The sequence below is a fragment of the Protopterus annectens genome, chromosome 13.part0, assembly GCF_019279795.1.
Source record: "Protopterus annectens isolate FY-2018-M chromosome 13.part0, PAN1.0, whole genome shotgun sequence".
In the NCBI taxonomy this organism is placed as follows: domain Eukaryota; kingdom Metazoa; phylum Chordata; order Ceratodontiformes; family Protopteridae; genus Protopterus; species Protopterus annectens.
In genome coordinates this window covers 517,531,158-517,546,112 of record NC_056747.1, presented here as the reverse complement: position 1 = coordinate 517,546,112, position 14,955 = coordinate 517,531,158, and the positions used below count along the sequence as shown (strand labels likewise).

General features: G+C 38.8%; 1 protein-coding gene across 1 annotated transcript in view; it reads right to left on the bottom strand.

Annotated features, from left to right (window-relative positions):
- Positions 1-1,296: 1,296 nt before the first annotated feature.
- Positions 1,297-14,955, bottom strand: part of GTF2IRD1 (GTF2I repeat domain containing 1) — a gene marked incomplete in the record, with an annotated part of 795,304 nt that continues 781,645 nt past the window's right edge. Inside the window, 1 exon segment of the mRNA XM_044054146.1 lies at positions 1,297-1,549. Within this exon segment, the coding sequence (XP_043910081.1) occupies positions 1,481-1,549 (69 nt within the window).

The window sequence follows — 14,955 nt, the reverse complement described above, 5'->3', positions numbered from 1 at the left end:
TGTGGAGTAGCCTGCCGTGTGAACCTGTTAATTTTAATGCTGATGGAGGCTGTGAAAGTCAGTCTTTGGAGGCTGCCTATTTAATAACAAATTCAGGCTCATAAAATCCTGACTTATGTGGGAAGCATGCAGAACAACAGTGGCACTTGCATTGACTTATATTACAATATATAAATCTTTGAACTCGCTTCTTGAGCTTACAAGTTCTTTATCTACTACATTTGATTACTTGGCCCAATAAAATCTCTCCATTTTGGTAAAAAAAACTATCAAATGGCACTGCTTATTACAACAACCAAGCCCATAATTTAGCATCAGTGGAAGCAGACATCAGATCTGCACGTTAATTGGTGGGAAGTCAATACATTGTCAGCATCACTTGTGAAATAATTAACTGATATAAAATATGACAGGTGTCAAACTTCCCAATACAGGACAGACTACTTATGCACTACTATGTCTTAAACAATAAATCATGTATTCTATGGTAATCAAAACTAGGGCTTCCTGCAAATACATCAATTAAGGAGTTTTGTTTGTTGAAGACTGACTCATTAGGGACTGACATTAACATTTGCTTATCAACACAGTAAAATGTTTTCTTTTAATTCTATCTTGCTCACCGACCTTAGTTTTACAAAATTTGGTCTCTTTGAAAAGAAAATTATTAATACAGATATAGTTAAATACGACACAATTGCCTATTTTCTTTCCCTACCTCACAGTTAAACAAATTCTGACAGAGTCATTACCTGAAGAAAGTAAACACATTTATGGTGTTTTCCTGGTCAGTGCAATCATTTTTCAATGTCAGCAACAGAAAGAAAAATAGAAAGTATGCATCAAAATTAATAGCCAACCTAGGAAATGGAAGGAAGGGTGGAGAAAATCACAAAGAAATTCTACTTCAGAGAAATGCATACAAATCTCATAAGGTACTGAGAGGGAAAAAGGCAGTACTTACCGCTACTCCCTTTGTGACACCGAGGGTGGCCACACATTATTATTACAGTAAATGACCCAAGCAATGACAGTAGACAGTAACCTCAGTATAAGAAATTCAGACCATATATTTGTACCGCCAGTGATGACAACTATGACTATAGATGCTCCAACAGTTAAAGCCCCGTATTTCAACAGATACAGAACATGCTGTGAAACCTCTGCCAACCAGAAGTGGAAACTCTTAAGTGCCTGACCTGCTGAAGACTAATTATTCTGTAATGGATAACAAAATCTGTCGAAATATGAGTGTTGCTTTATTTTCTATAGTAGGAAAACACTTCCACAAAAGCATAGATTAGAACAAGGCAAAGCACTTTTATTTTATTTAAAAAGGCCTTTATGGCATGAATGCAATGTAAACTTCTTTGAAAACGCTACAAGGCAGTCCGACATTTTGAATTTACAGGTCTATAGTACAAAAATTACAGTGTGGTATGTGGTAGAACATTTCCGCTATGTGTTCTCACTCGCCATTCTAATAATTCACAGGCCTGGAGATCGGCATGTTCACGCCTCCATAGTCTAGCATGTACATTGGCCACTGCTGCAAAAAAAGCAAACATAAGATGTCAGTGAGCTGAGCATACCCATTATACATTTGCTCAAATTCTGTCATCATCTCTCTATACATTCATATTTCAGCTACACATCCTTGAAAAGTATAGAGTGAGCAGTGGAAAATGATAGATTGTTAAATCTCCATATACCCTAACAGTTGATGCCGATATTTATTTTCTTACTCTTTGGCACTGTCTCTCATCCACATCTGCCTTAGTTTTACAACTTTCTGCTCAGTATTCAGATGTTATCATTATAACTCAAATTTATAGGTACCTAAACAATGCAGTTCATTGTCCTGACACTCATACTTTGGTACTACTGCTTTCATATGCACATGCGAACTTAAACTGAAAATACTCCGAATGCAAGTAAACTGCCATAATACAAAACTATATCTTGATTAAAATGTATGGATTTGATAACCAAGTTGAATAACCCTTTGAGAAACTTGCAAGGATGAAAACGTCGACCATCAAATGGTGACTTCAGGGATATTTTGCTGATACTTTCTAGCTTTTGCTCTCTCATTCCTCTGGGACTGTCTTGTATTACTGTCAGACATACATTTTCACTATCTAGTTTAGATAAAGACCTAACCCTCTTTCACAAAGGCTGTGTGTACTATGGACATTTTCTTTGTTAGGGACACACTGTCAATGGGGGCATTCCCTAAGTTCTTCACACACCTGTAACAGAGCTCATGACATGGCAACTTGCCCACATCAAGAAGGCAGCAGTGTGCCTTGTTTCCATAACAGGGATGCACCTTCTACACTAGGAACATGAATAGGATACTACCTCCATTTCACTGTTATTGATCTGACATAAAAAGCACATTACACACAGACACACACACACACACACACACACACACACACACACACACACACACACACACACACACACAGACACACACACACACACACACACACACACACACACTCACATATTTATATGATTTTTATCTTGAAGTTATGTACTATACTAAGGTTCCCTGCAATGCTACAGGTAATTATTACAAACATTAATTTCTTATAATAATAATTACCTGATGAATGAACTCATAATGAAGTAATTTTGTTTTCTAATAAAGCCTTCTCTTTCCCGGTGTAATACTGGTACTCAAAAGAAGAGACTATAATGCCCTACCTTCTCATGCAGGAACATATTTTCATTTACTTAGAAATGCAGTCCTCAAAATTACTGCTTTCTTTCATAATCTGGAAAGAATGTCAGCAATTTTTACAGTTATTGACTCCGTGTTCTTTGCCATGTTTAAATATGCTGCAATACATAACTTATTTTTTAATATAAACAGTGGTTAAATTACATGGCTCTTTTACAACCAGGAATCAGCTGCAATGACTCATCTTCATGCAGTCACTTTTTCTATCAGTGGTATCAGGTTTCTGTCATTTAAGCCTTACTTGCACTCAACATTGTGTCATAAATGAGTTGTGACTCTTCAAAAACACAGTTGTATTATGGCTCAAGTGGGACGGAAAGAGGTACTTTTAAATGAAAATATGCAGTAAAAGAGATTGAAATTCCCACAAACCCAAGACATTTATGACCCCAATGGAAAGAAAGAAATAAAACACTATGAACAGCATGCTATGCTGGGCCAAAGTCCTTGTAATAACAATGTCATAATAACAACAAACTTTTTGACAGCAAACTTGCAGATGACCAGCTGAAAAGGTGGTGATAATACCTGCAGTATGACTCTCACTCACTGCCTGTTAAAATGGCACTTACCATGGTCACAAGCTCTGTGGCATGGAGAAATAAAGCCCTGACTACATCCCAGATGACCCAGCTTTAGTTAGTGGCTCAGACACTGGGGAGTTGGCAAAGTAGAGGGAGAGATGTGATAAGCCAATGCCTACTTGCATCTCTCAGTTGGAAAGATGTGGGGTACACATATCCATGGTGCACTTTCCATGTCAAGAATTCACTGGAGGCCTCACCAATGCACTTGTTTCAATGGCCTTCTAAGGGACTGCACTACTAATGGAAGGAGGTGACATGCCCTCACTATGGTCAACAGCACAACTAAATCTTGAGTGTGTCACTAAGCTCTGCAACAGGAATGACTAAGCCTTAAAGTGACCCTCTCCAGATTATCCACCTGGATGATGGTACTACTCCAATCACCTGATCCTCACCCCTACGTAGAACAAATAGGCCGCAGGGCTGTTGTCTATTAGGGGAATGAATGAGCCAGTTGACTGACTGGGAAGAATGATAGGGGTTTGGTGGTCATCAAAGCAGCAAAAAAAAAAAAAAAAAAAAGATAAAGATGGTACATTTCATGTAGGATACAAGTATTTTATTTTTAATCACTACAGTTTGCGATTACTGACGCAAATCCATCCATCGAAAACCCCTTTTTCCCATTTATACACATGGGTCAAGGTGTCACATCAACAACCAATGTTCAGATTGTCAGATGGTTACGACTTATTTTATGAAGTAACTAATACTTGGAGATAAGCCTCCAATTAAGACAGCTTTCCTTTTTAAACATCTATTAAATCATCACATTTTAAATAATGATACGAGTACAAATGTTTTCCTAAAAAAAAAAGAAAACAAAAAGAGAGCAATATTTTCCATTGTTACTGTCATATAGTACACATGTATGTTTTCACCAGTGTTCATTCACTCCAACATAACATAAAATAACAAGATAAATTTTTCAATTCTTGCCCTCCCATAAACCTCAGTCTTCCTCCAGAACATTAGTCTGCATGGAATAGTCCCACAAATTCCATTTATTTATATCTAATTTGCTGCTTCTCGTTTCTAAAGATCCTACCGCCAGTTCTTGTATTTTCTTTACAATATTCAATATTTCAGTTACAGCTGGTTTAGATTTTGATTTACATTTTCTAGCAATTGCTTTTCTGGTTGCCATTATTATTAAATGTAATAAGGCTCTACTATGTCTAAGCAAGTCAGATCTTATATCCCAGCTCAAAAGCATAATTTCTCTAGTTACAACCATTTTCTCACACAGCATTTTTGACAAAGTACTCTGCAGAAAATGTTTAAACTCTGCTAATTCATTACATTCTCAAAAAACAACAAAATTGAGCAAACAGCAATCCAAGAACCACTCAACCAAAGAAAGGGTCCAATAAACGATCTCCAAACCAGTAGTGAAAAAAATGACTTCTTTAATAAAATCCAATGCAGAACGATACACACAACACAGTAGAGTTAAGCGCTTTCACCTAGACTAAATACGAGGTTTCATCAGAACTCTGTGCCATAAAATGAATCGCCTTAAATAGCTTAAGTTAGCTTAAATTACATCATGTGACCACCCCACCCGAAAAAAAACAGTACAATTGTTTTAAAATTTTTTTTTAAAAAACAGTTATTAAAAATCAGTTCTTTGAAAATACAGTTCTATGAACAAAATGTATAGCCATATTTTAAAAACCATATTTTAAATGCATATTCCAAATAAATATTTTGAATAAATCTTTTAAATGAGACCTGGCCCACTAAATTAATGAATGACAAACATGATACAAAACATCTTGCCAACCCAAAATATGAGAATGTGTAAATGAATGCAAAGAATCATATCTGTAAGTACAATGTGTAGTTCCTAAAACAGGAAAACAGATTACATTCATAGTGGAAGTACATAATTGCAATTTCTCATACTCATAATCTAGCAGATCTTAATTTTAAAACACTGCTGATATTGATGTTATCATTTAAACCCGGTGCTCTTCCCACGTCCAGTTTGAGTTGCCAAAGCAACTCTCTGTACTCCAGTTTAGATTCCCAACTACCTCCCCGGGGATCTGTACAAACCTGCTCCAATACAAAAAACTTTATAACCATATTTTTTACAATTTTGGGAATGTTTATAAAAGGCATTGGTCTCTTTCCCTTTGCTGACTTGATATATGTGTTCGTAAACCCTTCTATTTAAATGCCTTTCTGTTTTCCCTACATAAATAAATACATTTATAAAGTTTTTTGTATTGGAGCAGGTTTGTACAGATCCCCGGGGAGGTAGTTGGGAAACTAAACTGGAGTACAGAGAGCTGCTTTGGCAACTCAAACTGGACGCAGGAAGAGCACCGGGTTTAAATGATAACATCAATATCAGCAGTGTTTTAAAATTAAGATCTGCTAGATTACGAGTATGAGGAATTGCAATTATGTACAACCACTATGAATGTAATCTGTTTTCCTGGTTTAGGAACTACACATTGTACTTACAGATATGATTTTTTGCATTAATTTACACATACTCATATTTTGGGTTGGCAAGATGTTTTGTATCATGTTTGTCATTCATTAATTTAGTGGACCAGGTCTCATTTAAAAGATTTAAAAGATTTATTCAAAATATTTATTTGGAATACGCATTTAAAATATGTTTTTTAAAATATGGTTATACATTTTGTTCATAGAACTGTATTTTCAAAGAACTGATTTTTAATAACTGTTTTTTAAAATTTTTTTTTAAAACAATTGAACTGTTTTTTTTTCGGGTGGGGTGGTCACATGATGTAATTTAAATTAACTTAAGCTATTTAAGGCGATTAATTTTATGGCACAGAGTTCTGATGAAGCCTGGTATTTAGACTAGGTGAAAGCGCTTAACTCTACTGTGTTGTGTGTATCGTTCTGCATTGGATTTCATTAAAGAAGTCATTTTTTCACTACTGGTTTGGAGATCGTTTATTGGACCCTTTCTTTGACATTCTCAAAAAACATGTTTCCAGTTAGCCCCCAGTTTCTCATCCCATCTACAATATTTGCTCTCTAGCACAGAAAATAATCCAGACAATTAAGGGATGTGTTGTTTAACAGTCTATGTCTAATGGATACACACCATGGAATTAAGTGATTGGTACAAACTAGTTCATACTGAAGCATCACATGACCCACAATAAATTAATAAGAAAGGGGTCACACTTTCCAAGCTGGCAGGATTATGGACCCTAATATGATTTGGGGAGATCGCTAGTGTGACTCCAAGGGCCTACCTAGCTGGGAGGATGAAGGATGCCAATCTCCCAGTATTAAGAATCATGTGTTTACACAATAGTTGCTTTTTCAACTTCATCAACATGGGTCTTTCCAAGACAACAGAAATAAAATGTCAAGTTTCCCAGATCTGATGTGTTTTAAACTTTACTGTGTATTTGAGTCTTCCCTGGCTATGAATGTGGTTTCAAGTGTTTTCCAGGCTAGCAGAATAAAGGTTACCAGTTCAATGTCACTGAAGATCTCCTCCTTGATTTAAAATTATCAACACTGTGTCCTATAAATCTACTCAGCTCTTCAGTGTCTCACGCATTTGAAGTACGACGGCGAGAAACCCTATTTGGTATGGGAAAGCTGGGAGCATTTAGAGGGAAAACAGGTTGCTAAAGTTCTCAAAGCTGGCTGCAGGCAACTTAGGGATTCTGTGGTAGACGAACAGATGTTTGGCAGGAGTTAAATGTGAAGATCAGGAGACAAGGAAACAGGCTACAAATTTATACATACCTGAAAAATGTAGGGAATAATCTCCTAATTATATTAACTTTCATATTAAATTTAGATCTGAATTTCAATAATAACAGTTAATATGTATGAACAAGGGATGGAGTGGGCACACTGTTGTCCTAACAGTTTCAAAGTTCATATCTCTGCTTCACTTTACCTTGATTCATCAAACACGTTTTGACATCATTAATGCTTCTCTTCTGATTTATGGACTTTTAGTAATTCCTGATGTACTTGTTGTTCAGCAGCTATCTTAAAGGAAAGCAAAACTGTGCCAAATGATTAGGTCCTTATCAGCCTCAAGACTGGTCACTACTGCTGTGCCTCAGGGTCCTGTTTTGGGACTGTTACTATTTACAAGCAATGTAAACAATATATGGAACTAATGTGATAAAACAATACACAGAACATTTAAATTTTTTAACTATTACTTGACTGTACAAGAAAGTGTTAATACTTTTTGGAACAGTTGATCAACGTTAAACTTTAATTATATTGAAATCATTACTATTAATTGTATTTGTATTATTGCAATAATAAAATGAGTTTTGCTGCTCAATCTACTGCTATAAAACAAAAATATATTTTATATCTGAAGCAACAATGGTTATTATACTGTGTATGAGCAACAGCTTACACTGGGGTGTGTGAAGAGTCGAAGCTACTGCATATGCCTTGCTGTTGTGAGGCAAGAGTTCATTACGTGACTGCACTGCAGGTAGGGGTGTGTATTAATATCTGTTTAATCTGCAATTCAGTACATACGTATTGCACTTATGAAATACCATTATTGGGTGAATTTCAGTGGGGGTTTACTTTAGGTCTAAAATGACATACTTTACACACAGCTGTTAGATAACCATATCGTTTGGTCTTCTGAACCCATTTCATAGACAGACAGACAAGAAGCATATAGTATATTCTACATCTTTACTAAGCTTTTTTTATTTGGTTTTACTTTACTCCAGCTGACAATTTTGATTTTGTATAAAATGGAAAAGCTTTCTGTTGCTTAGAAACACTACTACTGGTATCTCATCTAGTACGCAGGCTGAATAAAAACCTGCAAGAACATGTGAACAAGCAACACGTGAACAGACTTGGCACAAAGCCACAGTAACAGCCCAGCAGCCATAGGTAAGGACACACTATTTTCATCCTGTATAAGTAGGTTCAATACTTCAGGATCAGGTGGAATATGACTGGACATGAGCACTGATAAGCTATGAGAAAGCATACTGTGCTGTCAATTTAGTAAATAACTGGGCTTATGGCTGACTTCAGAACAAGCAAGTACAAACTACATTTGCTATTCAATTTATGCTTCCTTCAACACTGGGACATGTTCCCTTTCTGTCTCATTTTCATAATATTACCCAGCAACCGAGCCAATCAATATGGTCAGTCAAGTGACGCAAATATTTACTTGGTTGGTATCTGACAGTGTCTCACTTGCTCTTATTACGATGTGTAATTCAGTTATGGGGATGTCCTGCATTTCTTTGATGAAATGACTATATTTTTATTTACTTATTTTTACAGAAGTAGGAAAACAAGGAAATGTAGATGTAACACTAACAAAAGATAAAAAAACAATTCTGCACGTAATATCGATATTTAACAGTCCTATTTAAGAGGCCACCCTGTATGAGACAAATGCACTTGCTGCCACAATAAAAACACTATTCAGTAGTTGCAATCAGTGCAATATGAAATGGAAGAAACCTTGTCCCATCTGCTATAGACAATGACAGAAGTGCTAATAATTAGGACAGAACATGCTTAATTAAACAACATTCAGACTGAAGTCCACATTATGGTGGACTTCTACATCAGTGTTTGGAAGACAGTTTCATTCTTTTTATTACCAAGTTGCCCCATAGATCAAAACCCAAATGTCAAGCAACAATAAAGGTAATACAGTATAATACACTGCAAAGACAAATATGGCAAAACCAAAGTTAAGTTTACTAACAGTTTTAGTGCCATGGATGTTTCCTTCTAAGGAGTCCTTGGCAATTGATGAGGTACCAGAACAATCATTAAACATGGATTTTATTTTGCTATACTATATAGTAGTTTATAACTAAAAATCTAAATTTTGTTTGCAGCGTGTTTTTGCTCTTTTTTAAGCCATGAAAAAAGATTAAGCATTATAGATCTGCAGCTGGTTCATCTAGTGTCCATTGCCGATCCTGAGCTGCTGTTCCTCAACTTAAAACAACAAAAAGGTACAAGAGTCTGTTCTCTGACCTTGCTCCTCCCCTTCCTCCATGGTCTGACATCATTAGTGCCAAGTCCGACATCATTAGATATTTAAGTAAGTTTAAGGGTTCCAAAGCACTTGAGCGGCCGTGGTGATACAGCAGTTAGCATTGCCGCCTCACAGCAAGAGGTTCTCCAGTTTGATCCTCGGCTGTGGTGCCTTCTGTGCAGAGTCTGCATGTCCTCCCTGTGGTCGCGTGGGTTTCCTTCGAGTGCTCCGGTTTCCTCCCACATCCCAAAGACGTAGGTGGATTGGGCACTCTAAATTGGCCCTAGGTGTGAGTGCGTGTGTGCGTGTGTGTATGCCTTCTGTGGAAAGCTAGGCGCCAGGCTGGCAACTTGACACTGTAAAACTCCACTGCCAATCATGAGTGGACAGGTGATCTGCTGTGGAGACTTCTAACCGGGAAAAGCCAAAAGAAGAAGAAGGGTTGCAAAGTAGTTACCCACATCTGCTGGAGGAAGACTAAGACAATGAACCCCAACTGAACACATGAAAGGAAACGTATGTAAACAATGGATAGCCCATACACAAATAGTGACTACTGCTTCCATGCCATGATTCTTCTTAATTAATTCATTTGCTTTCATCCTATGGCAGTGGAATTTAAAGTAAAGCTTAGCTATTTTACTGCAGTATTATGCACTGGAAAATGTTTTGCTACTCATCAGCTAAAGGATTGTAAATAAAATTAATAAGTTTTGGATTTTAGAGTTATCTTGAAATTGGCTGGCACATCCAGCAAGACTAGCTTCTGTGCCATACTCATTGACTCCTGGGATAGGTTCCCGCTCAAATATGTCCTTAAATGGGATTAAGTGGGCAAAGAGATAATGAATAATTCCAGACTTTTAATTTATTCCCATCATTAATGGCAACTGTGACGCCCCTGCACTGGCCCAGTAATCAGGGAGCATCAAGCCTCACCACTAGCACTAGTGAGGAACGTGCACATTGGGAGGATAACAAGTACACTCACAGTAAACAACAATTTCCCTTAAGAGCACACAGAGATCACAGTCAGTCTGGGGATGGTTTCTACCTCTCTCTCTCTCTCCAGATCCCCAATAAGACTCCCCACTGGCACAGCTACAAGGTTAAGATCTCAGCCGAGTGGTCAAGCCAAAACCTCCAGCACCCTCTTTGTTCAACCAGTGCTTCGTGCCCCTGCCCAAGTAGCTGACACACACACACAACACACAGACACTCCTGGGGAAGGCTGACATAGGTTTACTAGCTATGCCCCCTTCTGCTAAGACTACAAGCTAGTACCAACTGCTACCAACCACTCTCATCAGCTACTAAAAGGCCCTTCCTAAACGGTGACCGATTCTACTGTGTAATGTTACTATTATCCAAATGGTAAGTGTGAATAAGACATGAAGGCTATTGGAGTGGCTTGCACAGTATCACCAAATACATATGCAAGTCCTTTAAGATCTTAAATATCTCTATACAAAACCAGCCACAATTAAAAGGTTTAAATGTACAATACTCATTAACTCAGCACATTGACAACATAGTTCAGATTCACAGGAAATACTTTAAAACAATATTGCAGGACAGTCTCACATAAATACAGAAAACATCCAGACTATTCTTGCCGCATTCCTATCTCTAAGGGATACTAAGCCCTATATGTCTTACTAACAGAGCCAGGCAGATATAGATGAGAAGTGCTGAACAGATGTTTACAGGTCCAGAACAAAATACACAGACTTTCTCTCTGAGATAGTTCTTAAATTATTATCAAACATTTCTGCTGGGTTATCTCAGATTACATCATTCTCGTCACCTATGCCTATAGTTTCCAGGCCAACAGAAACTTAAAGTTAGCACCTCAGTGTCAAGTGTCTGGAATTAGGAATCATAAAACTGTTAAATAGTTTTACCCCTGACACTTATAATTATCTCTGTCTCAAACAATAGAAAGAATTTCCAGCTGCAGACATTCTGTCTTCTAGTTCTGGTAAACACACTTGTAAAATTATTTATTTATTTTCTCAGAGTTTGCAAGTTAGCTCTGTATGTCCCAACGTCTGCTATAAAAACATACATTTGCATAGGCATATAGTCAATATACATTTTGCTCTTCTCCAGCAGAGTGCACTGTGGTTACATTTTTGAAGGTCAGCACATAACACATAGTTTAAGCATAACATATAGTTCCCTTACATTTGTAAGGCAAGCCGGTGGATCATATTAATACTTACAAAGGCAAATCTGTGGATCATATTAATATTTACAAATGACACAGGATTATTTACAAAATTCTAACTAGCTGGGCTGGCAGCCTTCACAACCCCCCCCCCAAGAACTCAAGCTAGTTTTTTGAAAAACATTGCTTGAGAGGGTTGAGTCTATCTGGGAATACCTTACCCCATTCCCTGTCTTGACAGCCCATGTGTGGTGGTATTGCTAACCCCACTACGGTGCTGCACTGTCATATTATATGCATATGCTTGCAATCCTAGCCTCCACCTTAGTAACTTGGCATTTTGCTGGCTGTCTCGATGCAGCCATGTTAAGGGATTGTGGTCTGTAACTACAGTGAATTTCCTTCCATACAGATAAGGCTGAAGTTTCTGCAGTGCCCACACTATGGCTAGACATTACTATTCTACAGCTGCATAGCATTCCTCCCTGGGTTGGAGCCTACGACTGAGATAAACCACTGGATGCTCTTCTCTCTCTTAAAAAATCTGGCTAAGTACAGCCCCCACCCCATGGTTCGAAGCATCCACCTGCACAACAAATTCTTTGTGAAATCTTGACTGGCTAACACAGGGGGTCCTCCCAAAGCTTCTTTAAGCTTCTGGAATGCCTGCTTACATGCTGGGGTCCAGACTACCTTATCAGACCTGTTTTCTCTTGTCAGGTCTGTGGGGGGGAGCAGCTATGGTACTATAATTGGGGATGGACTTTCTGTAGTACTCTGCTGTCCCTAAAAATGTCCTCACCTGCTTTTTGGTAACAGGTACAGGCCATTCATGGCTTTTACTTTGACAGGTTCTGGCCTGATCTTACCACTCCCCACTCTATATCCTGGGTAGGAGAGCTCTGCTATACCCACCTGACATTTGCTGGGCTTAATGGTCAACCCTGCCCTCTGTAGTCTGCCCCGCACCTCCCTGACATGCTGAAGGTGCTCTTGCCAGGAATGGCTGCAGATGGCAATATCATCTAGGTAAGCAAGGGCAAAGTCTCCTGCTCCTGCTAGGATATGATCTAGCAGCCTCTGGAAGGTTGCTGGAGCATTTTGCATCCCACAGGGTATCTTTATGAACTCATACAAGCCAAAAGGAGGCACAAAGGCTGACTCTCTCTAGCACTGGGAGTCAAGCGCACCTGCCAGTAACCCTTGGTTAAGATCAGTGGTGGTAAGATACTTAGCCCCACCCAGCTGCTCTAGGGCTTCATATGTTCTAGGCATGGGATAAGCATCTGACTATTTAATTTCCTGTAGTCCACACAGAACCTGGCGCTGCCATCCTTCTTTGGTACCAGCACCGCTGGGGAGCCCCAGGGACTGCTGGACTCCTGAATTACCCATAGTTCCAACATTTCCTGTATCTTCTTCCTCACAGTCTGTTTGACTCTCTCAGGCACTCTATAAAGGGCCTGCCTAATAGGCATTTTGGTTCCTTTATCCACATGGTGCTGCACCAGGTGGGTGCACCCTGGTTTCCCAGTGAACATGTCCCCAAACTCCTGTAACACTGCTAGGACTTCTCAAAACTGGGTAGGAGATAGCTGCTGGGGCATTGCTACCCCTTCCACTGAGGTGTCAGTCCGAGCCTCACTGAAGAGGTCAGTCACCAGATCTCCCTCAGACTCCTCCTGCAATCCACTGCAAATACTCAGCACAAGGGCCTCCCTATTATGGTAAGGTTTCATCATGTTAACATGGTACAATTTGTACCCCTGCCTCCTGCCTAGTGCAGTTCTACCATGCAGTAAACATCACAGACCTTCCTTACTACCTCGTACGGTCCCTTCCCAAGCTGCCTGCAGCTTGTTGTGTCTAACAGAAATGAGAACCATTACCTGCTGCCCTAAAGCATACTCTCTAGCTTGAGCATTCCTGTCATACCAGACCTTTTTCTGCTGTTGGGCTTCGGCCAGGTTCTCCTTGGTCAAGCCCATGAGTTCCCTGAGCCTTGTCCTGAGGTTTAGCACATATGCCACAACAGACTCCTTGTGGGATTCACACACACCCTTCCACTCATCTCAAATTAAATCTAGAGGCTCCCTTACCTTATGTCCATACAGCAACTCAAAGGGTGAAAAACCTATAGATTCCTTGGGAACTTCTTTGTAAGCAAACAACAGATGGGGCAAATATTTGTCTCATTCCCTGTTAAACTGGTCCACAAATGCCCATAGCATCATCTTGAGTGTAGAGTTTAACCTTTCAACAAGACCATTAGTCTGGGGATGGTAGGGGTGATCTTTAGGTGCTTCAACCCACAGTACTTCTGCAGACAAGCCAGGAGGTCTGACATGAATTTGGCACCTCTGTTAATCAGAATTTCTTTTGGGAAACCTACTCTTCTGAAAATCTCTAACAAAGCATTTGCCACCTTTTCTGCCTCAGTGGAGGACAGAGCCACTGCCTCAGGGTATCTCATAGCATAATCTACTACCACTAGGATATACTTTCTCTCTGTGGAACTTGGGGTACTCAGAGGCCCCACAATATCCATAGGTAAGTGTAAATGGCAAGTGTGACTAAGACTTGAAGGCTATTGGAGTGGCTTGTACAGTATCACCAAATACATATGCAAGTACTCCGAGAGCTTAAATATCTCTATACAAAATCAACCACAATTAAAAGGTTTAAATATATGTAATAATAAAAGCAAAAGACAATATTCATTAACTCAACACAGTGACAACAGTGTTCATATTCACAGGAAATACTTTAAAACAGCATTGCAGGACAGACTCACATAAATACAGAAAACATCTAGACTACTCTTGCTATATTCCTGTCTATCTCTAAGAGATACTATGCCCTACATATCTTAATTACAGAGCTAGACAGATATAAATGAGAACTGCTGAATAGATGTTTACAGGTCCAGAACAAAATACAAAATGCACAGACTTTCTCTATGAGATAGTTCTTAAATTATTACCAAAGATTTCTGCTGGGTTATCTCAGATTACATCATTCTTTTCACCTCTGCCTATAGTTTCCAGGCCAACAGAAACTTAAAAGTTAGCACCTCAGTGTCAAGAATACTTATCTCTTAGAAGCTTGCCTGGAACTGGGAATCATAAAACTGTTAAATATTTTTACCCTTGAAACCTATAATTATCTCTGTCTCAAACAATAGAAAGAATTTCCAGCTGCAGACATTCTGCCTTCTAGTTCTGGTAAACACACTTGTAAAATTCTTTATTTATTTTCTCAGACTTTACAAGTTAACTCTGTATGTCCCAACGTCTGCTATGGAAACATGCATATAATATAGGTTCATAGGTAGGTACTAGGCTATTGGCCCTAAGGACTATATAAGCCTAGCCAAAAAGGTACCCTGGCTTTCGCCAACCAAGAAAATGATTTTCCTGTGTCCCTGTCGAGCAGAGCC